General features: G+C 41.1%; 3 protein-coding genes across 4 annotated transcripts; 2 read left to right on the top strand and 1 right to left on the bottom strand.

The window, feature by feature from the left end:
* Window positions 1-110: 110 nt before the first annotated feature.
* LOC117574812 (transient receptor potential protein) lies at window positions 111-5,253 on the bottom strand. Its single transcript, XM_034258779.2, has 14 exons — window positions 4,898-5,253; window positions 4,582-4,825; window positions 4,387-4,529; window positions 4,129-4,330; window positions 3,886-4,062; window positions 3,551-3,785; window positions 3,193-3,491; window positions 2,767-3,134; window positions 2,357-2,714; window positions 1,973-2,192; window positions 1,747-1,912; window positions 1,530-1,690; window positions 1,315-1,466; window positions 111-1,252 (listed from the first exon to the last, which is right to left on the bottom strand). Exons 1-14 carry the CDS (start codon window positions 5,035-5,037, stop codon window positions 230-232), a joined length of 3,888 nt encoding a protein of 1,295 aa, XP_034114670.1. The 5' UTR covers window positions 5,038-5,253; the 3' UTR covers window positions 111-229.
* A 3,197-nt stretch (window positions 5,254-8,450) lies between these two features.
* On the top strand, window positions 8,451-10,343 carry LOC117574813 (uncharacterized). Of its 2 annotated transcripts, none has more exons than XM_034258780.2 (3): window positions 8,451-8,764; window positions 9,317-9,606; window positions 9,689-10,343. In XM_034258780.2, exons 2-3 carry the CDS (start codon window positions 9,480-9,482, stop codon window positions 10,138-10,140), a joined length of 579 nt encoding a protein of 192 aa, XP_034114671.1. In that variant the 5' UTR covers window positions 8,451-8,764; window positions 9,317-9,479; the 3' UTR covers window positions 10,141-10,343. The 2 variants fall into 2 exon arrangements, with proteins under 2 accessions (XP_034114671.1, XP_034114672.1); XM_034258781.2 differs by having other exon boundaries at window positions 8,468-8,513.
* A 3,846-nt stretch (window positions 10,344-14,189) lies between these two features.
* On the top strand, window positions 14,190-25,302 carry LOC117574926 (GATA zinc finger domain-containing protein 10). Its single transcript, XM_034258977.2, has 4 exons — window positions 14,190-14,703; window positions 22,387-23,511; window positions 23,563-24,721; window positions 24,821-25,302. The coding sequence occupies exons 1-4, from the start codon at window positions 14,695-14,697 to the stop codon at window positions 24,880-24,882; spliced, it is 2,355 nt and encodes a 784-aa protein (XP_034114868.1). The 5' UTR covers window positions 14,190-14,694; the 3' UTR covers window positions 24,883-25,302.
* The last annotated feature ends 173 nt before the right edge of the window (window positions 25,303-25,475 follow it).

Below are 25,475 nucleotides of genomic sequence, written 5' to 3'. Positions count from 1 at the left end.
AAATGAATAAAGAGTTTAAATACGACTATTTTTACCGTTAAAATAAGAAGTTCATGCTCGATATGTAGGAAATTCAGTGTCCTTTTCTTATTATTATTGTAATCTAATTAGTAAATAGATTTTCTGTCTGTTTAACATTCGCTTTTATTGTTCACACAAAATTCATTTAATTACATCAGTTGATCTACTATAAAATCTATGCATAAATTATCTTTGGCCTGATCTGGATCTACAGCCAGCCCGAGATCATGCGGCCCGTGACTGTGGATTTTCCTCTTTCACCACCCGCCGCAGCACTGCTTTGACCCACCTTGATGGCTGGTTTGAGTGGTGCCGCAGCTGGTTTCTTATCATCGCCTGGCTTCTTGTCCTCATCTTTTTTGTCATCCTTTTTGTCATCTTTTTTGGCATCACTTGGCTGCTTGCCATCGGCTGGCTTGCTGCCGTCTTCCTTGGGCTTGGTCTCGCCCGGCTTGCCATTGCCACTGTCCTTGCCGTCCTTCTCTTTCTTATCATCGCTTGCCTTCTGCTCTTGTCCATTCTTCTTATCATCCGGCTTGGCTGGCTGACTCGCTCCACTCTTAGTTTCATTGGCCGCCTTGGTGCCGTTGGGCGTTGTGGTGGCTGTTGCTTTCGTTGTGGTGTCCGGCTTGGCATCGGTGGGTGCTGAGGGTGCTGCACTCTTGGCCGCTGCTCCAGCTGCTGCTGGTGGCTTTGCCGCCTCGCTTTTGGCTGCCTCCTCCTTCTTAGCAGCTGCTTCTGGCTTAGCGGTTTCGCTTGGCTTGGGCGCTGCAGGCTTAGCATCTGTGGGCTTGCTGGGCGGTGCAGGTGCATTGGGCTTACCAGCATCGCCGGGTTTCTGTTCACCGTTGGATTTAGCGCCATTTGCTGAAGTAGTTGGTGGCTTATTGGCGGGCGGCATTGGTTTTTGTTCAGCTGGCTTAGCACCGCCACCAGGCTGTTGTTGTTGCTGCTGCTGTGGTTGTTGAGGCTTTCCATTCGGTTTATTAGCCTCCGTTGGTTTTTTGTCATCTGTTGATTTCTTAGCATCAGTTGGTTTTTTATCATCTGTAGTTTTCTTATCCTTATCCTTATCTTTGTCCTTATCTTTTTCCTTATCATCACCGGGTTTCTTTTCATCTTTTTTACCACCTTCGCCGGATTTCTCATCAACGTTCTTAACAGAAGCGCGAATAGCAGCTGCTGCCAACATAGAAGCTCCACCACCTGCACCAGTAGCTGCTTTTTTCGACTGTAAGTATCATAAAGTAAATGAATTAGTGATGAATAGAGTTGAGTTATAGAAAGGCCTACTCCAGTAGTTTCCGGCTTTTTCGGCTCTTCGTCCTTGGGTTTGTCCTCGTCGTCGCCCAGTGAGACTTCATCGGCTGCCATCTTCTTGCGCATGAATTTGACGTAGGCAACTCGGGTAGCTCGCGTTACATCGCCCAAGTTCGGATTGAATTCTACGTTTAAGAAAGAAAGATGTTAATGATCGAATGCATTTATGATCGAACTTCAAACTTTACCTATCAGTTGGTTCTGATCCATTTGTAGACCTTCGTTCGCCTGTTCGATGATCTTGCGCCTCAAGCTACGCTGGCTGTGACGCTGCATTGAAGAACGCTTCGAACCAATCGGATCGGCAGTGAATGTGTTCTTCCTGGCAATTGCATTCCAGTCCTTGTCACTGCAAAATAAAATAATTAGTTATAGATAGATTTGTTTAACAAGTATTTCTCTTACCCCTTTTGAGTCTTCTTTCTGCCAATGACCTTGGCCAGTGATGAGAATATATCGCGTCCACTTTCGCTTTCATTCATTTCCTGCTTCAGATTCTCTACAAAGCCGATCTGGAAGTCCTTCAATATACGACGTTCCATTACCTTGCCCTTGGTGGTGCGGGCAGCGGCTGTGAGGAGAGTTCATTGATTGGCTTAGCAACATGTTTGTTTTGGGAGATATTGCTTACCATGAGTCTTCTTCTCAATGTCGGGCACATCCCAGCTGTTATTGGTAAAAATCTCCAGCAGTTCGAAACGCAGGGAACTGATGTCCTGGCGCACCTCAATGATATCATCCTCGGTGATGCCGTAATCGTCACGGCGTCGTTGCTCGGCGGTAACATAGCGTCTCACTAGCAGCTTCATCACTTTGTCATGCAGCGTCTGTGCCTTCTCCATTGACTTGCGCTACGGAGAGAGATAGAAGAGGGGAGTGAGGGGTTGTGAGAATAAGCATTGACGCAAAGCTAGCCACAGGAGATTTATTGAAACTGATTTACAAAAAGGATTTGCTCTTGATTGTTTGACATTGTCAACTCTTGGGGGTTGGGCTACATTCTCAATACACCTACCATGAAACTCTTGGTGCGAGATGGTCGCTTGCGGCCAAGAGTTTTGCGCAACATTTTCATATTGGGGCAGAGATTGAAGGGTGGCGGAATGGTGCCACCATCCTCAAAGTAACTCATCCAAAGCTGTGAGCGTGCGAATTTCCATTCGGTGTCGGCGCGTTCCGAAATGATTTGATACGAATTCGACATCATGGCAATCAACATGTTGAGCAACACAATAATATTGATTACGGAATACGATCCGAACATCAGCAACGCCCAGAAGCGGGTGAAGCTTTTGATGCCAGCCAAATCGAAGGACACTAAGTCCACCAGACCAAAAGAGGCCCAAAATAGCGATTGCGAGGTCTCAAACAAACTGAAAGACACGAAGAGTTAATAATAATAGAGATGAATTAAAGCGAATTTACTTGGAGAAACGACGCCAAATGGTGCAGGCCTTTTCCTGGTCATCAAAGTCCGCCACATCGGGATGCAAGTGATAACATTTGTTCTTCTCCAACTCTGCATAATACCAGAGCAATTGATTCAAGCCGCAGCCAAAGGCAAATAACACCAACGTGTAGATAAAGAAGAACTTTATAATATCGATGATCATGCGACCCAATGAAACTTGCAGCGGTCCCAAATGCGGATTGATTGAGAAGATGTGCACCAGCTTCAGGTAGGAGAAGACCATGCCGGCAGCAAAGGCACCTTCCGATAGCAACATGGGATCAAAGGGATGCCAATGCTCACGTGGAAAATACGGATCGATTCCTCTGAACCACAGATCGCGCTAAAGGCAAAAAAAAAAATTAAATAAAAGTCTTAACAACTCAAAGACTTATATTTACATGCACTATAACCCAAGCGGTGGCTCGACAGAGTATCCAAGTAACATAGAACATATTCGATATGTAATCCACAATGTTCCAAAGATCCATGATGTACTCGAATAAACCATCGGCGTATAAAGACTTGAGTTCCTCAAATATTAAAGCGCATATGTACATAATTATGGCCAACTCAATGGGTCCTGGTAGTGAGCCGCGTTCGTGTTTCCGCCAATCATCCAACATGGTCAACATCCAAGGAAAAGCCAGCAATTCAAATGTAATTTGCACCACACGCAACGAAGCAGCACCCAATAACACTGATAAGGAAATATACTTATTAGTTAAGATTTATTTACTTATGATATTTGTGACTCACTTAGAAAGAACATATAGGAACAGGAGTGTGTGATAAACTTGACGAACGGTTTGCGCATGAACTTGGCACCATCTGACTCTGGAGCTAGAATGTACTTTAAACTGTAAATGGGAAAGCTGCAGCCTAGTTTGATGACATCCATGAGCTGCTGCGAGGATTGTTTGCGTCGAAAGCCAGGCAAGCCTTCGTACCAAATGGCAGCCAAAAGTTGTTGCACATTTGGATGTGCCACAAACTGCGGTATGAAAGAAGGTGAAACAGAATGAATTTAAAAAGTTGAATATAAAATTATAAATATAGATATTATTATTTATAAAATTGATAAAATAATTTACCGTCTTCTGTTTGTAGCGAATGGCTAGTTTAAGACGCTCCAACGTTTGTCGCTGGCCGGGGCACCAAATCTCATGTGATGGCTCATGATTGAAGTTAAGCATCACCTCCAACTCCATGGAGGTGCGTGCATGATCCAAAAGTGACGTGACAAAATCTTGCACAGCTTGTCGCATTTCCTAATCGAGTCGAACAAAATTGATTACTTTAACAAATTCCTTCAATAATTATGTTCGCAGACCAACCGTGTATTCTGCACGAAACTCCGACTCCATGGCCTGCAGACGCTTCAGTTCCCAAGACAGTTGAAAAGCGGTCAGCACTGGGTCACGTGAACTGAGAGCAATTAGTGAACTGGCTGAGAGAGCTCGATAGGCATTGATACGTGACTGAGAATGTCGCAGTGAGTCTGTGGTCTGCGATGTCACACACTCATCACAACCGCACCTTGAATAAAATAGAAATTAAACTATTTTTATGTTATACTTTCAGCTTGCAATTACTTGACATCGTGCGGCATGGGCAGCGTTGCACCACGGTCCAACAGGATCTTAAGTATCTCATAATTGTTGCGATGTGCAGCCAGAATCAATGGCGTTATGTCAATAGTGAATGTGGACTTCGAGCGATCCACCGATTCCCAGCTCTGTTCGTAAATTTAGTCAGTGAAAGTTCTTATAAACTTTTGCTTAACTCACATATGGCTCGCCTTCCTTGTGATGTGTTTCCTCCCATTGCAATAGCTCCTCTACAGCTTCCACATACTCCTCAGATATGGCATGCAATAGAGCATCACCCACTTCGATATTGTTCTCCAACAATATGATCATCAAGTCAAAGTTCTCATTCTCAATGGCCGAAATGAGCGCTGAGCGATTCATGGGATCCGTGCAGTTGATGTTGAACTTGTCGGAGGGTGTATCATTGTATTCCTCAAGAATCCTAAAATGCAGACGAATTACACTGTACTGCAAGGACATTGCCTGAAGACATCAGTTCCAAAACAATACTGACTTTTTCACACCCGGCAAATCACCACGTTCGCAGGATAAGATGAAGTTCTTCTCCACATCACTGAGCATATACTCCTCGGCCATCATCAGATCATAATCGAGGCGAGAGCCAATCGCCTTCTCGGCATCTGTTTCCGTCATGGTGAGGCTTTTGTTGGCAGCACTAAATCAAAGCAATCGATAGTAAATTTGAATGTGTTCACATTTCATTTATGTATCACTGCACTGCACCGAATATCCTTGCACCAAATTTGGCACAGGACTATGCACTTAATCCTTTAATTTGCTTTTGTTTTTCACTGTATTCCTTGGTGTTGCACGATGTTTAGTCTCCAATTAGCCACGTTGAACTGCTGGGCAAATGGCCAGTACGACATGGTATATGCCGCTAATTACATTAGTGTCTGGGCGAAAAGTCGGTCAATGCGTATGCAAAACAAGTCAATGGGCGCCTCAGGGCCCTATGCTAATCGCCAATTGACTTCAGTTCTCTGATTGTAAAAGAAAGCGAATAGAACAAATCCATATGTGGCTCGTACTCGCAGCACACGTGAAGAATGCAAGGAAACAATGCAAAAATGTGAGACAAATTATGTTCGAATTTCGATTTGGGAAGCCCTAGAAAACTACGGCGACTCGTTCACTAAAATGTGATATGCGCATACGACTATATCTGAACAATCGATGCCAACTACAAAGCCAAAAAAGCTTAGCGAGCAAATGAAGACGAAGCAGCATTAAATAAAGAAGGAAGTATTCAACTTTTATTAATAATTCTATTTCGTTTCTTAAATGATAACCATTTCAAGATTTTTTTTCACAAAATTAAAAATCATAAAAAAGCTTAATTTATATATATATATATATATATATATATATATATATATATATATATATATATATATATATATATTCTTAGTCAATTTATTGAGTATTTCAAAACTATTTTTTCTACCTCATAAAATGGGCTACGGGTATTTTGCAGTCGAGCAATTGTAGATTTCTTACTTGTAAATTTGTTATTTCATTATAAGACTAAGCCTAAACACACATCGTTTTGTATTTAAATACTTGCAAAAAAACATTGCCTATTTTGGACTCAAAATTAAGAGGCGTGCTTTTTAAATGGAAATTTGATTTTTTAGATATATTATAATTATAAATTGAAATTTTTGTAAAATGTTATAATTGATGCATTAAAAAATGTAAAACCTTTTATTTACACTTTATAGATATGATCACACATTCATATATTGTATATTGAATAGTTTACCATGGGAACAGTAATATTCAAAAAGTTGAAAAGATGTTGAGGTATTGCTAAGCTATCGTATTGTATCGTATTATGCTTGTATAACAGTTGTTAGAGTTGACTACCAAGCTTGTGCGTATGACAGTTGCGACAAGAGAAAAGCTTTTGTTGAAAGCTATCGTGCAGCTCTAAAGCTTAAAGCCCTCATTTCTTATGGAGATACTGGGAAGTGTTGTGAGAGCAAGAGTAATAATTAAGTTGTGTAAATGAATTTAATTAATGCCAGCAACAAGTCGCACGCAATAATTGGCAGAATAATAGAGAGTGGGGTCAAACTCTCAAAGTTTTCAAACTATGCAAGTAGTATTTACTATATAGAAATTATATTATATAAGTCCAATGGAAAACAATAAACAAGCAACAACAATTGTTGCACGTTGCAATTGTTGAGTGCAGTGCATGTTGCACGTTGCCTACTTTTGTGCGTCCGCAGTGCGTGTTTCTATGTCAATGCACTTGGAAATTAATGCGCTGCTCCCAGGAATGGGACACGGTAAGGGGCATCCTTTGATATGGATATATATGTATCGGAGTGTGCTTCACACACACACACATACATGTTCCGTGGGTGGCAGCAAAAATGGCGTCGTACGTGTTCAAGTTGTGGAGTGCAGAGTGCAATGCACTTCGCATGACATTTCTGCGCTCAGTTCGAAAAGGAATTTTGAAATTAAAGTTACGAATGCGAAGTACGAGAGCGAGTGTGAGTGCAATGTGGGCGAATGCGAATTAATTAAATGCGAATTAATTAGTGTGCATATTTGTTGAAGTAAGTTGGAGTATAATAAGTGCAATCGCACACTTGAGTGCAAAGTTTGTGCCATTAATATATCTACCAGAAAAATGTTCAGTTTTGTATTTACACACACGAGGAATTCATGTCAATGCTTAAGAGCGCACTACTAAAGTTCTAAACTATGTGTGGCCAAACTAGTTGCTGGCACAGGTAGTTGGATGCCTTGCTTATCGTATTCAACGTGTGCACAGTTGTTGCACGGCAAACAACTCGCAAGAGTCGCATGCAAGAGTACAAGAGTAGTCCGCACTCGTATCCAGCTATGTTGCTCCCCCTTAGGTGGCCATTTGCGTGTGCAGTGCGCATAGAGCGTGGTAAAAGCTGTTACACTTAATGAAACATTGGCCTCCACAAGGATACCATCCCAGCTACAGCTCCAGCTACAGCTCCAGCTCCCGGTCGTAGCTCAAGTTGCCACGGCTTTCGCTTCAGCAGGCACTTGTAAGCGAGCGAAATGTATCTGTCAGCCCTTGACAAGAAGAGGACGTTTTGCTGCTTCTCAGCGCAAGTTGCACTTTCACTGACTCCACTGCTGGCAAACGAATACAGCAACCATTACAATTGCTAGCATGAAGCTACTTTCGACTTTTTCGTTTTTGTATGCGCCCATGCTGCGTATGAGCAATGTGTGTTTAAACAGTTGCTAAAAGCAAAGAGGTTTTTGCTACGGAAGTAAATATGTTATTATTGACTTTGGCTTATAATACAACAATGCGACTTATCGCACAGTCTTTCCTAATAGTCTTGGCTTTTTTCGTTTTTATATGAGCCAATGCTGCGTATGAGCGATGTTTAATAAGATGTTAAATGCGAAGATTTTTTACTATTATTGACTTTGACTTAAGATACAACAATGCAACTTATCACGCTATCAACTATGTTTAATAATTTTATCATTTTTCGATGTTATGTGAGTCAATGCAATTCATACAATTTACATGGCTGTAATTATTTCCTCAGTTGCGTGACTTTCTTAATTAACTGAGGTGTCTTAAGTACCAAACGAACAAGCGACAACATCAAAGCAATATACACAAATATACATGTAGAGAGAATTAACTAATCAGATTGCTATGTCCGGGTTTCATATGATATTCTTGAAGTAAGTCCGGCTGAGGATTAACACCGGAAAACTAAAGCGCGCCTTTGCTATTTGCCAACTGCATGTAAATCAACACGACTTCAAACAGAAGTGTGTTAAAGTTAAAATGTCCGTTAATCATGAAATTATTGCGGCTATTCTATTTTTAAACGACACATCGACACAAGTCGCTTTTCAACTTGACCCAAACGTAGGCAATAGGGAAAAGTATGCCCATTGGCCCACCCACAAATGCAACTCTATACAGGAGCACTCCAACGAGAAACTCACCACCATTTCACTCGGGGTCGTTGTCGACTATTAAAGCCGATGCCAGGCTCGATGCGACGCTCAGTGCACAACTTGGTGGCCAGGCGAACACACCAAACCGAACCGAAGGATAATAAGCGCACGGCAATAAACGAACAGTAAAAGTTTCGCAAGCCATTTTAATTTAATTCTTAAGCTTAATTTATATGTGATGTGATTTATTAAGTGAGAACATTATTTCTGTAATATATACATATAACGAAGAGCATCGAGCTATATAGTACAAACGAGAAAAAAGCAAACATTTACGGCATTTGCATTCCTAAGAATGCGAAATAGCTTAACTTGTGCGAAAGTGAAAGTTTTGAGTTTGTTTACAAATCTACTTTAAGGATATTAACATTCTTCTGTGAGTGGCGCTTAAAATATTTACATATTGTATATTGCACATACGCATGCCCTTGGTTATATTAATATTCTTCTTTGAATGACGTTTAAAATATTTATCGCACTGTTAAGTCATGATGAACAATTATTTATTAATTTTCTTTTCATTTTAGTTGCTTCACCTAAAATATTCATATTACACATACGCACCGCACGCCTTTCTTGCACACTTGTTTTCCAATTTATTTTTATTGAAGTTGTATTACGTTAAGCCATCAAACCGGTAAATACGTGCCAATATTTATTGCCATCTTTCCCTCGCCTAACTCACATTTACGAGAGTGCGTGGGTGACCCTTCAACTAGCTGAAATTATAATTTTACCATAATTCACTAAATGTCTATTGAGAGGGTCTGTCAAATATTTCACAGCAAATATGCGCCTGTAGAAATTTTGCACGAAATTATATTAAAATTCCTCAATAGGGTGTGGGATAAAACACAGCACATAAGTGATGGATATTTAGGATTAATTTTAATGTATGCAAATACCATAATTTCGTTTCTCTTTGCAGTTGTGTAGTGTAGAATTAAAGTTGGAATGTGACTTGACATAAAGTACAATTGAATCAATAAAATGTTCCACAGCAAAGAATGCCATCAACAAGTTCAACAAATTCAAGTTATATTTAAATCATAAATAACACACACAAAAACCAAAAGAAAAGAGAACTCAATATGCATCAAGTACTCAGCTATGAGACGGCTGTGAGGGCCAACAGCAGCCGTGACTATCACGAATTTGTATCAAAGCGCACCTGCGCCTCGCTGCTCTTGACAATTGGCTTTTTCATGCTCGTCTCAGGTGAGAGATTCTGGGTCCAAGGATATACTATACGACGTTGTATAGATGACTGAACTAATGAGTCATTTGTTTTGCTTTCCAGGCTATTTGCTGGGTAATTTCGTGACGGAACGCAAATATCACATACGCCAGTTGCTCACAAAAAAAGCAATTAAGAGCGGAGGCGTTGGCGGTGGCGGAGATGGCACTGTGGACATTGATGGCAATAGGTCAGTGCAGTTGAATAGTGCGGATTATGGCAGCTTGCAAGAGCTGCGAGCATATCACAAAACCAAGGAACAACTGCTATCCGCTGCCCAGGTGCTCAATAAACTGTTGCAGCAGGACGAGAGTGAACGCTATTTGGCCACATCGCTTAACACGGAGATTTTTAATAAATACATCAGCTGCACACAGGACATTCCGCCCAACACAAACATAAAGGCAAGCCAGTTTATCGAGCAGCTGATCGATAATACAATTGCCAGGCAACGCGACTGCATGCGAATTATCCAGGTGGTCATCGACAATCATCTCGCCAATAGCCAGCTTTAAAGAGCACTTTTTTTGATCGAATATGATTAGCAGAGTTAATCTATATGTGTGTTTTAGTTTTAATATTTTGATATGGTAGTGTATGGATTTTTATAAATATTTGTGTGTATGCGTAGAGAGTTTTCACAATGTGTATTTTCAAAGCTAATAAAAGCAAACGATAAACGATATTCCCCAACAATCTGTCATCCATTGCTCAGCCTGTCTCGGCCTTGTCCATCAGCCAGTTGACTGCGAACTGCCAACAATATATGACAAATGATGTGCCAGCATAACAATAGATCGGCTTAGCATAAATATACCCAGGTAAGGCAAGGAAACGTTAGCGTAAACCTTTTGTTTCTGGCTTAAGAGTTTTCACACGCAGTCACACGTGGGCGTTCTATGCCTCGATGCAGTCATCACCCACTAAAGATTGGACCAACAAAATGTTAATCATCCAAACGTTAAAGAAAACAAAATAAATTTGTTTTCTATCTCTTTTGTCGTTTTTAATTATGTGCAGCAAAGTGCGCAAAGTGATTGCAACAGACAGCGTAGAGGCGAAATTATGGACAAGATTTATGATTTTATTAGCCCCAGCTATATCGACACTTTGTTATATAAAACCAAACAGGTCAATTTCGTGGCTAGACTGGGATGGTCTGGGCTGGGCAGCGTCCATATAATTAATGGATACCACTTAGCATTTTGTTGTTTATGGACTGCTTGTTATATGCCTGATTATTATTATTTCAGGTGTCAGCGTAAGATAAATGCGTGTAAATAAATTGAAATTATTGGATTTCAATTAATTGATTCGATTTGCACAATCGATAAGTTCTCGCTCTCTAGAAAGTTGTCAAAAAGATTGCTGCAATTTCTTAATGAGTGTAAGTGAATTAAGCTTTTGTCTCTGTGTTTTGGTCATTCAATCAAAATCCAAGTGCCCTATGCAACGGGCGCCCTCTTTGGGTATTTCAAAAATTTTTAGTGTGCGCAGAGGCGGCTTGAGAAATGACAGCGAAATGAAGAAAAATGTCTGGGCATGACATTAAGCTGCACACAATGGACGCTCAATGGATGGTGCAGTAGTTCATGCATGTGGTCAGACAATGCCTACCTAATGTCAGTAGCCCTAACAAGAAGACAATGAGGAAGGAGGGAGGGCATCAAAAGTCAATCTCAATCTCCAATCTGCCCTTGCGGGTGTGACCGCAGTATGACGCACAATTAGGCGGCAGTCAAATGATTGATTTGGCTTATTTAAAAACTCATTTCGTTCGCTGATGCTCGCTGCCAAAGCAACTGAAAGCGAAACCCTAAGCCCAAAAAAAAAACAAACCTCTGGCAGCGATAGCTTCCAAACCGTAGCTGAAGATCCGTATCAAATGTCTATGCGTCTATCTATCTGATCATTATGATGACCTCCAAAGATGAACGCAAACCCAAAATCCAATACGCAAATGCAAATGAGCCACCAAAAAGTGCGTTGGCAAATGTTTGTGAGTTGTTGCTGTTGTTGTGTGGATCGGTGTATGTTCCTCTGGGCCAATCCATCTATATTTCACACCTTAAACGGGTAGATCAATGAATCCATTGCTATTTCTTTCTCTATTTGCATTTTAAATTATTGCTTGGCGCTCTTATTGACATGTTTATTTTATACTCGTGGCACACAAAGGCCTTTGTCTCACGTACGATTATATTTTATGCACATCGAACCTGCATATCATATTTATATTTATATCTATACACTTCATATATATTTAACAAATTTCTCAATTGTTTTCGCTATTCGTTTTTCTTATTTTTGGTGTGCCATTTTATTGACCCAAGTCTACCAACCAGTCTTGTCTTGATCTCTTGTTTAATTTGCCACTAATAAACATAAATGTCTGCCTCACCGACTGCCTGAGTGAGTGACTGGTTGAGGCGTTTGGACAGGGTCATGTCATAATACTGCGACTGTGATTGAGAGTTGAGTTTGATGAGTCGATTATGCGCATACACGTGTCTCGTTTCGGCTAAACGGAAGTGGTTATTACAGGGCGTGGCAAATTTAATAGGATAAAACTAAATTTAGATGTAGCAAATGAGTTGCCAGTTATGAAAAGAAACCACAGCTAATTGACATGATTTCGCAGGCAGATAATGAGTTCACTTTAAACTCATACAAAATGTAACAAAACTGCAAACCACAAAATTTCATTAAGAAATTATCAAAGGTAATTGCAAATGCTGCCAAACTGGTAGCCAAAAATTTCGAGTTGCACACAGTTTGCAGTCATGTGCATCACCTGGCGATTCTGATCAGGCATTTGGCACAATCAAAATTTGTTCAATGAACAAAATGCCAAAAGCTCGTTTATCCGCTTACCTCTTTTGGCCAAAAGTCAAATTGAAAAATTTGCCATGAAGCAGGAGAGAAACGCATACACGATACGTATACGACACGTTTGCCAAACGGAAAAAGGGTGCAAGCGGGTTCACAGCACACAGCAAGGCATTGAAAGAGGCGTCTCTGCAATGTTTAAATATCAAAAGTCACGCCGAAGAAAGCAGGTTTAGTTGACTGGTCGAGGGGCATAATGGTGTTTTTGCCTCGTCTTGGATGCTTAGCTTTTTTTGGGCGCAGGCTGCGCCTTTACAATACATTTTGCAAATACGAAAATACGAAATAATATTATGTGGCTGAGGCTGTCTGCCGGCAACTGCAACACTATGTGGTAACTTGTCGACGCTTTTCACCGACTCTAAAGTCAGTCGCTGCCTCTGCCTGGCGGGGTCGACTGCGGAAGAGCTGCACATGTCAGGCAAGTAAATGCTTCACAGCTTTGCGGCTGTTTAAATCAAATATGCATTGGTAATAGCTGTCTTGGCAATGTTTACAACTATACAACGCATAGAGCATGCGATATTCAGTGCGTTTTTACTGAGTTTCTTAGTGCGTCGATCAATCGATGATCAATGCTGAATGAATGATGATCGCTCATCAATGCAGTTTTGAAGTAAGCAATTATCTGAGAAAGCAAACAAAATTGAGGTCGAAGTCGAAGTCGAGCGGAAATAGCAAACAAACGGAAATCAGCTATGGACATTGTGCGTACTCGAAAGCTAAGCTAATTTGCATGCACAAATGGCGTTAATTTGAAAGAAATGAGCAAATTTTAACCGCGAAGTGGTTCGAAAATGCAAGAAGACAGCCGAACGAACGAAGCCAGGCGGAAGTTGAAGCCTGGACACAGACAGCGTGGCAGATCAAGGTAGATCTGTGGCGCGTGTTCCCCCTGGCCTTTTGGCTGCGCAGAGCTTCGACTGTCTATGCGACTAGAGACTGCGACTGTGGCTATGTTGAGTTGTGTTGTGCGGTTGTGGTTGTGGCTATGGCTGTGGCTCATTAAGATTTTAGCGACCGCTGCAGGCAAGGATTGTGGCATGGCCAAAACCAGTTGCCGTTGCCATTGCCACGCGAAACTGAAGATGCTCGCTCGTTGGTTTGTTAAATAACTTGAAAGCGTCATAAAACAAAACCAAATGCGAATTGGAATTGGAAAGTGCCCAAAATGACGCGACGTCTGTCAAGTTGTCAAAATGAGACACGCATAAGATGCAAATGAAAAGCTTAATTGAATAACAGTTCATGGTAGAATTAATCGTAATATAGTATTGCATCATTTTGGGTCGCTGTGCATTTAATTCGCAATAGTTGCACTTCAAAAGCCAAGTTCAAAAAGCCCATAAGGGCCACTTGTATTGTAAGCAGACAAACAGACATCAACAATAACAAAAACAAAGACGGCAACAATAACAACAACAACAAATGTCTGCAAATAACGCAGCTTTCATTCATTAGGCCGACGCCAGCAGCCAACAGCCAACAGTCAAAGCTAGAGCCACAACCGTGATCAACAGTTGGCAACATTGATGCTAACGTCGACGTCGACAGCAAGCCGTGAGCAGCGAGCGGCGACGCCAACGCTGCGGCAACATTGCGGCAGCATCTTCAGCCTGGTCTGGTCCGTTGGGGCAGCCGAGGGAAACCTCAAAAATTGAACGCTTGCGCTTCAGTTTCAGTCTGCAGCGAGCGTTCAGACGGTTTGGTTCAGTTTTTCAGTTACTTGTGTTCGCGCCAGCGATCGCATTGAGACCGCCTTCAACTCCCTCCCAGAAACCACCCAAAACAAATACAATTCAAAAAACAAAACAAACAAAAAGCAAAAAGCAAAAAGAAATAAAAAACAAACGCGAGAGATACATCTAATAATCGACCTATCGACCGGCGGTTGATAGCTTGGTGGTGTGAACTGTGCGCTAATTTGAAAAAAACGATTCGAAATTTTGCAATTAATCGAAATTAACACACCGCCAATAAAGTGCAACGGGGAACAATCGTTAAATCGCATTTGGCTCTAAAAACCAAAAATAAAAACGACGAAATAAATGATTATTTCTGACCATAAATGAAACTGTGCAACATTAGCAGCTAATTTGCATTTGATTTGTTTTTGATTGAGATAACAACAGCGATTGTGTAAGGCACCTCTAGGAACCAGTTGGATTATAGCAGGAAATATGTCTGTGGTAAGTGCTTATGATGAAACAACTAAGTGGAGAATAATTCCCCTCAAAACTCAACCATTTACTGACTAGCTTTATGCTATAGAAAGTTTTATTATCGCTGGAAAGTTGTTTGAGGCTCGTCTACATGATGTTTGCTAATTAAATTTTTACAAAAGAAAAGAAATAAAAGTTAATCAATTAGCAAAATTTTCGTATTCAGCAAAGCCCAAATTTGGCACCTTGAAAGTCATGCTGCCGAAGAATGTGGGAGTTTTGATGAACTGTCTATCAATCGATCGATCATACATATGCATATTTAGATGTTATGTTTAGTGTTTTCTGTTTTTTTTTTTGGCAAATCATGTTATGGATAGTCATTTATGTAATGGCTTTTTAATGATTTCGTTTCGTAGCGACCATAAAACAATTCAATTAGTGACATATGAGATTCATTTGGATCACAGATGCATTTCGATCTCTACGCTGATTAGGATCATAAAACGCACTAGATTCAATTTGATCTCAGGGCTAAATGGATATAAATCCGAATCAGATTAATAAGAGATGTTGTTGTTGTTATGGCTAGTGAATGGTAATTTGCTTGCCATTAAAATAAATGAAGCAGTTTACGCACCAATCAAGTTTTGCCGAATTAAGTAACTAGTATGTTGTGAAGGTTGCATATCTGGTTTCTGGTTCTTTGATTTGACACTTTCATTATCGTTACAATGTCATGCCAATCCCGCATGCGACTGACTTTGGTGTATCCAATTTCGTCTTATGCAAGACTTGCTGTCTTCTCGACCTGTTGCAAAGTTGAGAGTTGGCACTGGGCTTTTCCACTGCGACTCTGACCAACTGAGTAGTCATCCGGCTGGCCACGACTGACAAGGCGGCAAGTCATCAGTGAAGACGTCCCAAAACGCAAAGAGTCGCAAAGATGTGTGTGCATCTGTTGTTTGCCTGCTGTTGCTGCTGCTGCTGTTGTTGTTGACATGCAATAAAAATTTCACTTTTCACCATTGCATAATTGCAGTTTGACAATGCTTAAAATTGATTATGTGCCTGTCTTTTGGTTTCTTTACTGCTTTTTTGTTTGCCATTTGCATTTGGCAAACTTCCTTGGCGAGAGAGATTTCTCCCAGCCAAAACTAGCAATCTGCAACATAAATCATTTGCCAAAGCAAACTACTGTCCAGAGATTTGTCGCTACATCAAACAAACCAATTGCAATTGCCCTTTACACTTGGTTGTACTCGTGGTGCAAGTGTATTCGAATTCGTATTCGTGATTGAATAATAAGATATCATCATCATTGAAGCGCATACGATTATTTGCTTGCAAACATTTATAAACAAAAAAAAAAAATATGTTAATTGAAATGAAACAAAAGTAAAAGCCCCCCATGCACCACACTCACGATCAGTTCATTCATTCACAAGGTACTCGGTTTTGAATTCACGACGAGCTAAGCCAACTAAGAAACGCCCGCACAATCATGCTCTGAGTACGAGAGAGTATCGTGTCCATAGATCTGTATCCATGCACAGGCTTTTGCACGATATTGTGCAACTGTCAAAATAACAATTTACCATACTAAAAAGGTCGCTTTTCCACACAAACATGTCGAGAGCACATAAATCATAATGAGACAACAGCGCATGCTTCGTCACCGACATCGACATCGACACCAGCTTCGACTTCAGCTTCGAATATGAGTGCGACACCTAATACAAAGGCTGAAGTCATCCATATCCATATTGTTTGCGGTAAAGTTGCAGCTTTGTAGCTTGAATTGTACTTGTTGAAATGTATTTGACAGTGCGCGTAAATAAATCTTGAATAAGTACAGTGCATAATAATTGTGAGCACGCAACAATGGAGGATTTGGTGGCAAGTTCGTTGCCTAAGTCTTTTGTTTTGGCTGACCCTTTCATATAACGCTAAACGTTTTGATGGCTTTTCGAGCGGGCCATTACTATTGCCGAAAGGTCAACAGCAAGTCCAAGATCTACAAAAGTACACGTTCAAAATAAACTTAAGTGGCACACGACGTCGCTGCCGCGTTGCACACACAATGTAAGCGATTTTACATAATACATAATAATATGCAACAATATAGCAAAACAAAGCAAAGCATCAGCATCGGCAGCAGTGGCAGTGGCAGTGACAGCAGCCAAAGATGAAAAAACGCAGCAGCCGGGCAAAAAAAAAAAACAACAGCAACATCAGCAAAAGCAGTTACCACTTTAGGTGGGCAAATGACGTCGACTCGATCATCTTCATCTGCCGCCGCTGCGGCTGTGACTGCGACAGCGACTGCGACGGCTGCTGCTGCTGCTTCAGCCAGATGCTTTAGCGTCGATAAAAGTGAAACCGAAATTGCCCATGTGCCGAGTACTCAGTACTGGATGCCGAGTGCCATTGACATTGCATTTTTACCTCAGCGCGTCATTAGATGCAAACAGCAAACAGCAAATAGCAAAAACAAAAAACTTTAACAACAACAACAACAACAGCAACTACAACAGCGACAACGACAGCGATAGCGATAGAGAAATGAAAGAAAAGATTTGCCTCCTCCAACTGTTGATCATCCAACGGCCTCCTCGAAGATGTGCAAACAATGGGCAGCCCATTACGCGAGTTTTGCCCGGCGCAAAAAAAAACCAAGAAAAAAAATATTCAAACGCAACAACAAAAAGCAAACACAACTTGTTTGTGTGTGTTTTTTCTCTCTTTGAAAATTTATTGTAATACGCGCCCATTGGTAATTTTGTATGATTTTTTTTTTTAGTATTTCTATTATTTCTATTTTTCTTTTTATTTCATTATGATTATGAAATGCTGTGCGGATAAATAAATAGCATAAAATTCGCGTTGGCCAATCGTTGAGGCAGGTTATGATTTTGGAGATTTTCACTATCAAATTTCCAGTTTTTATGGCCAGCGTTATCGATGAGCAAATTTGATTAAAGCATTATCAATCCACTTGTTGTGCAGATTATTCATATTCAATTTGTTAAAAACATGTCAAATGTGACAAGGTTCAACTTGAACTTCAGCTCGTTATCGGTCTATCAACAACCCAAAAACTGACCTCTGTCCAATTAACAAAAGCGCTGCTTTGTCTATCATCTTGTTAGGTACTTAACATAAAAACAATACGAGCAGAGTCATAAAGCCATAGCCATGCATCGATCCATTCGAATCTGAGCAAAACGAAACCAAAACTCAATTAAATGCACATAAATATGCAAATGAAGGCAGCATAATGGATGCTAAATGAATTGTAACAAGCAATGAATATGAATAGATCGCATATCGATAAACCGATTACCCAATACATGCACACACACACACATCGATCGCACATCAACGCCAATCAAAAGCTCGAATGCATGTCAAAACAACTATGATCTTAGGCCCGAAAGATTGCTCACAACAGAGGAAGTGGAAAGGGGCGCATCAACCTCGTCTCAGCTTCAGTTTTTTAGTGTGAAATTATGCAAATCCCCCTGAGCTTGTTATAGATACTACTATGGGTGGGGACAGGTGCGCACACACGCACACACACTCCATTATGTGGCATTTTATTGGGCTGCGCTTTGGTTTCGACAAACAAAACATGGTAGCAACAAAGGCAGTTAAATGCTCATAAAATACTGTAACAAATTTATTGAGCAACCGACAATCGATATCAACATCGAACTGGCAGGAAATCAAAGTAGAGAACGTATAATACATACGTTTGATGTATTTAGCAATTTATTAGATTAAAATTATTAAAATCGCATTATTGGGTGTGTACAAGTCGCATGATTGCTGTTTATGGCAATTTTTATGGCTATTTGGTTGCATTTTATGACATTGATTTAACGACGCTTACAAAATAAGACGAATATTAATATTTATGCTGGCCTACATAAAACATAAACATAGGCAACAAATTTGCAAAAGAGACATCTGCCAATTGGGCATTCGCTATTGGTCGAAGATTGCGTTACCAGATAAACAGCTTATAGCTCACACCAAGCTATTGAGCCAGCCGGTTTGGTTTCTGTTACTTCACAGAGAGATATCCCAGCTCCAGCTGGCATGGCGGCAGCTGCTTAATAGTGCGTGGATTGCAGATTGCAGATTGCGGATTGTGGATGCCTCTGGACAGTGTCCAGGCTTTAGCAATCGTGCCCAAAATGCAAAAGGTGCATAAATGCAATATGAATACAATATGCAGCTGTTCAAATGCAAAATGCGAGATGGCGATAGACGTCGAGTGGCGATCAGCAGGCGTGAAATTAATCAGCGAGAGTCCAAAGCGTAAGATTCCCCCCTGCAAGTCAGTTCGAATTACTGCCACATAAGATATTTTTGAACGTCTCTGTATGATGTGCCATATTTTTGTTGTTGTTGTTTTTGTTTTTGAATGGAACTGGGTAACCCAGTCGTCAGTTGTACACATGAATGGGACCTACAGAAAGTGAAGTTTCAATTTGGCCAAGTTGCTGTTATGTAAGCCAAGAGACGTACTTTTCACTCATTCACCGCTTTTTTTTTGGCTTTAATGTTAGCTTCTTTCGCCGCTTGAGTTTATAAAGTGTAAAATGCGAAAAAACACACAAAAAACAGCAACAACAACTTCAACCCACATAATGAACAATAAAACAATATAGACAACTGAGCTTTTGTGAATTGAATCATTGATTTATTGCTAATTTATTGACGTTCGCTCTATTGTTAATTCATTATTACACTTTGCCACAAGTTGCCGCTGCTCTTGTGGCACCGCTTGCGGAACTCTTATAAATGAAGAGTAATTATACAAAAAAATTTATTGAGCATTTTATTCAATAGTTGAATGTTAGTGCAGCACGCGAATGGTATTAAAAACATTCAAAAAATGAGATAATCTCGTTGATTTGATTTGGGAAAGCATAAATATGATTTTTTATTTGCACTGCAAATGTCGTAAATTTTTTTTTATAACTTTATATTGATGTGATCTAACTTTAATGATTATTGTTGTCTTCAGCAGTTTATTATTTTTCTCTGAACTTTGGTTTTTCAACTCATATCCAATGAGTTGGGCAAATGAAGAGGAAATATAGGCCTTTATAAACGTTATGCTTCCGCAAGCATTTCAAATATTTCCACTGTTGAAAAAACAGCTAATGAAAATATGGCAAAGAAAATACTCTCTTACTTTGGGGATAGCCCACACGTTTAAGTTTAAGACGTAATATAGCCGTTAGATTTCCCACTGGCTCAACATGAGCATTACAATTTATGATGATTACCATTTTTGAGTTAGAGACATGCAAGTTGTTGGGCTGCCATGGGATGGGCTGGGCTGGTCAGGCAACATAAAGCCAAGTCAAGCAGGTAACTTGATTAGCGAAGAAGAGGCAACAGTCAGGCAACTGAATGACTGGATAGACTTGAGACTTGTGGCCAGCGATGATTTCCATAGTGAAACTATTGATTTTGCGGCTTTTTATTTGACCAACAACGCGCGCGCAAAAAAAAGAAGAAAAACGAAAACAAATGAAAAAAAGGCGAATCAAACAACCGGCTGAAAGATGGTAATAAATTTGTGGCAGAGCGGCAAGTAGTAAAACAACGAGTAATATTTATTTCCCATGCAATATTGTATCTCCATCGTGGTTGGCATAACTTTGAGGGCAGTTGTTTGGCTTTCAAGTTTTCTCCTCTTTTTGGCCTTTTGCAGAACTTGAACCTTAGCCTTGCGCTGCGTTTGAGCTTTGATTTGGGGGAGGAGCGAAAGGTACAAACACTTTCGTTAAAATCTGGAAAATTATTGTTATTATTGTGTGCTTTAGATGAAACAGCTATTGTGTGTAAATGGCAAAGTCATGTTGAAATTTGAAATTTGATTGATATTGCAGTGGATGCTGGCAGGCATCTCGTTTAAAGCAATGTACAACACAATAGATAGAAAGTTGAGTCTAATCAGGCAGAGCAAATTGTTGACGAGCTGATGATTTAATGAATGGATAGTTTTACATACCGTACAAAGAGTCACAGCTCATAGGCCAGATCCTATTAAGGATAATCTGCGATGGAAATTGTTGACAAGCTGATTAAATAATATATAAATAGTTTTACATACTGCTCATAAGCCAGATCCTATTTAGGATCTGCACTCTAAATTGTTAACAAGCTGATAATAAAATAATTGGAGAGTTTCACATAATGTCTAAAAAGTCGCAGCTCATAAGCCAGATCCTATTAAGGATAATCTGCATTCGTAACCAGTTCAATGCAAGTATAACGAGCTAATTTTGGCATTTCATTCCGCATTGTTGACTAAATAATTTGAGTGCTCTTAAATCGAAATGAATGCGCAACCAAATCGGGCAACAATTGTACAAAACCAAAAAAAATAGGCAGAGTGCCAAGTGGCAGAAACGTGACTTCAAAATCCTGTGCTGCAACCTCAATGCTAAATGTGTTTAAACCAGGCTAATGCAAAGGCTCGGCGTCGAGTACAACAGGTGGCCAGATAAGTTTGCTTTGGCCTGGCCATGATTGCTGTGGATCACAGCACCACTTGTTGAGCCAACAATTAGACTAAACTTTCAGCAACAGCCAAACAAGCGTTGCCAGCCAATTTATAAAAAAAATACCAAGCCGCAGACTTTTCAGACAGAGTTCGGGTTGCAATTGGACTTGTAGTCAGAGCCAGGGACTGAAATCAATCGTCAAGCTGTTGAAAATCGCAAATTGTGCAAAAAAGCAACGCAATATTCAGCATTCAGTATTCAGCATACAACATCGCACATTCCACAAAGTAATAGCAACAAACCACGCTCTCCAGTTGGCAGGTTACAAGGCATAATGCGTTATGATTTGCCGTCTTTTCAAATGCCGGAAAGATGAACATGCACAGATTACCGATCCTAAGCATTACCATACCATACATTGCAGCCACAGAGTAAAGCATTTCATTGAACGTGGGCCAGCAACTTTGGTGTTGCCTTTAAGATTAGTTGGGGTCATACATAGATGGTAAACTAAGCAGAGTTTTTAAATACAAAAGCAATCAGTTGAATTTAAGGCAATGTGGAAATCATTTTAAATGAAAGTGCTTTTAGCTACAAACTTTATATACTTGAACAAACTTTATAAGTAGAATGAATTTGTTTCAGTTATATAAGCCAAATTATCTTTTTGATTTGCCATTTATCAAAAGACAAATTATGTATTTATCAATACCTCGATCCACTCTCAATTTTGATTTCCTACTATGCATTTGCTTTTAATTCGTGTTTGCCTTTTTGAACCCTCTTCAGCTGTCTCAAAAGTCTACTTGGCACAGCAAACAACATTTAGCAACAATTAGTGCTACCTGTTTTAATAAGCAGAGCAAAGCTTCAAAGATTGAGAGATTATTCAAGTCTCGCTCTATTTACTGCCTCTCAGGGCTGTTGTAAAATAACCTGGGGCATCTCTTGCCATTATCTCAAATGAGGCTTGAACTACGCAGTCTTCCGTGCTGCGGGCAACTGCATGCCACATACATTCATATGATAAGAGGAGAGGTTGAGGATTATTTAGTCATCATCAGGCAAGGCAAGCACCTCAATTACAAGCAACGTCATCAGTTTTAATGCTAATTATTAAAGGCCTAATGTTTGTTTTGATATTAACTCTACGCTCTACCTTCTTCTCTCCCATTCACAGAGATGTTTCAACACGCTGCCCTGGGCGTTGTTGGTGGCACTGCTGTTGGCGGCACTCATGCTCCAATTAGCAACCGCCGAGGATGAGGCAGCCACAGCAGGTGCAGAGAATGTCAGCACCGAAAGCAATGAGATTATACCACGTGAGGCAATACAGAAGCTGGACTTTTCGGTACGTCAAGCACTGCTGCGAGCCATCGATAAGCTGGAGCGAGAAGAGGCCAATTCAGCAAATGCTGGCGAAGAGCCAGACGAACTAGTGAGCACTGTTGCTCCGATAAAGAGCACCACGCAGCCCTCGCACCGCGAGCGCGAAGAGATCTTGGAGGAGAGCACAAACGCCGCAGAGACTGTGGTGCCCACTGTGCAATTCTATACTGCAACTTTCGATGAGCGCAACGCACAGGAGCAATTGCTCTCCTCATTTATTGATCGCTCCAAGCTGTGGAAGAAGACAACAACTGTACGTAAGCAGAATGCAGCTGATGCCGCACTCAATCTCGAGTCAAAAGCAGACGCAAGTTCAGGACCAGATTCGCGACAACTGACACGAAGTGTGGACAGCTCGTTGGGCAGCAATGAGATCGCTCACGATGGCAGCAACGAGATCAAGTTCGAGATACGTAATGTCAAGAAGGCGACGACAACAGCAACGCCAACAACAACAAGCACAACAACAACGACCACAACGGCGCGTCCACGCACCACAAGACGTCGCACCACGACGACAACAACAACCACAACGACAACCACGCCACGTCCCACTCACAACGAGGATGGCGAGAACATTGAGCTGGTTGACAAGCAGGACATACGCATACAAGAGGCTCCACTGGTTACCGCTTTCACTGTGGATCTCGATGAACGTGGCACAGCACAGAAGTTTCGCCCACTTTTGCAGGGCGAGCACAGTTTCCAGCAACAACAGCTAGCACTGCCTTTGCCCCATGTTGGACCCACCATCACCAAGCTGAATGTGTTGGAGTCAGAGTTGTCGGCACCACCACTTACCACGCAGAGTCCCACCAGCACAACCAGCACCACGCAGACGAGCATCAGCCATGCCAGCTACTCCACAACACCGGCATTCATCAGCAGCAGCAGCACAACGAACAACTACATCAAGGTAAGCCAACTGTTGAATGTATGACAAGCAATTAATCTTTCGTTTTGCCAGGAGCCACTGCAGAGTCCTAGTCTGACTGTGCAGGCGCCGCCTAGCGTGAATAACTACATTATTGAGCGACAGCGGGCATTGGAACAGCAGATCTACCAGTTGAAGTTGCAGGCACAGCAGCAACAGGCATTGATCTTGCGACAACTGCAGCTGCTGGAGGAGCAGAGTCAAAGTCGTTACCAAGCCTCGCCACTTGCACAATCGAGCACGTTGCAGCCACTCCAGCAGCAGCAGCAGCAACAGTCGCTTCAACAAATTCAGCAACAGCAACAGCAGCAACAGCAACAATTGCAGCATGCATCACTGGAGGCAATACAAACGTTGCAGCCTCCTTCGCCGGGTTATTCGATCAGACCTTCAGTCGAATTTATACCCAGTACACACACAAAGACCATTATCTATCCCACATATCCAATTGAGCAGCAATTGCCGCAGCGGGATGCCGTTTCGGCTCATAAATTTGCCCTACACAACGTTAATGGCAACACGAATAACAATAACAACAACAACAACAACAACAACTATCAGAAATTGCCAACACCAACGAATGCAGTGCAACAAATTTTCCAAAATTTGCAGCAAAATTTGCAACAAAAAACAGCGGAAAACGCTGTCAGCAATGCACAAAATACCAATAGCATTGCCAGCGGCAGCAGTAACAACAATCAGTTCAACTTTGCGCCCGCGGAGGCGTCGCTCTTGCAAGCCCTGCCCCAAAATAATTACCAACAATTTCAGCAGCAACATCAACAGCAACAGCAACCACAGCAGCAGCAACAATTGCTTTTGCCTAGCTATGTTACTAATGCGCTCTATCAGCGCCAGCAAGAGCAACAGCAACAACAACAGCAGCAGCAACAGCATCGATCGCGTCTGTTTCGTCAAGAATCGGGCACTGGAAACTTTGGCCTGAATAATGCCAATGTTGAGATCCATCCAAGCAACTCATTTGCCACCACCATTGTCAGCCAACAAAACACTCTGGATAATCAAAATTTCTATAGACAGCATTTGACGCCTCAGCTAAGCAGCCGATTGCAGCAAAATGCGCAGCAATATCAACAGCAGCAGCAGCAGCAGCAACAGCAACAACAGCAGCAACTGTTGCAGCAGACAACATCCTCAAAGGCAGCAACGGGTGCGAACAGCGTAAGCTCAGGTAATGCAAACCATAGACTAACTAGACCCACTAATCATTTAAGTCAATTTAACAGTTTAAGAAATTTTGAAGAATTGAAAGTAATTAGTAAAGTTTTAGCTCTCAACCATGGCATACCGCAATTTGCATCACAAAATCTGCACTTCAATGGCGCCTTTTGAGCACCAACAACCGCAACTGCACCACCAACCACAGCCAACTACTAAGCACCAAACTCCACCATCTTCTGAGCCAGTATCCAACAACATCCTCAACTCCCAAAAATATCTATGCACATCCACCATACCACATCACCAGCACTCAACTCTCTCAACCAATCCTGTCCGGCCGGATGTCAGGCGTTCTATATTGTAACTTCTGCCACTTAATTAAGCCTTCCTGCAACATCTCTGTAAATACGCACCTTAAGGCATAAGCATATTGATAAACATACACAAACACCAGAGGACAGCTGAAGAAGGCGAAGAAACTACGCAAAATATGAATATGGGCGGCCGTTGCGATTTTATGCAAAGCTTGTGCAAAGCTACATGTCAAATGTAATAATTATTTATTTTTTATGTGAATAAAGTTTATGTTAAAGTACAAAAAACTAACTTTAATTTATATAGCGAAATCTTAGAAATGAACAATAAATCAGTACAAAGATAATGGCATCAACTTAAGGTCGAGTCAACTTAGTCGTATACTGACGGTATTATTTTTTAGTTTTGTCTTAAGGAATGTGTTAGTTGACAATGGTTTTTTAAAACAA

Source organism: Drosophila albomicans, chromosome 2R (assembly GCF_009650485.2).
Source record: "Drosophila albomicans strain 15112-1751.03 chromosome 2R, ASM965048v2, whole genome shotgun sequence".
NCBI classification, from domain to species: domain Eukaryota; kingdom Metazoa; phylum Arthropoda; class Insecta; order Diptera; family Drosophilidae; genus Drosophila; species Drosophila albomicans.
The sequence above is the reverse complement of the archived record's forward strand: the minus strand, read 5'-3'. Positions and strand labels throughout refer to the sequence as shown.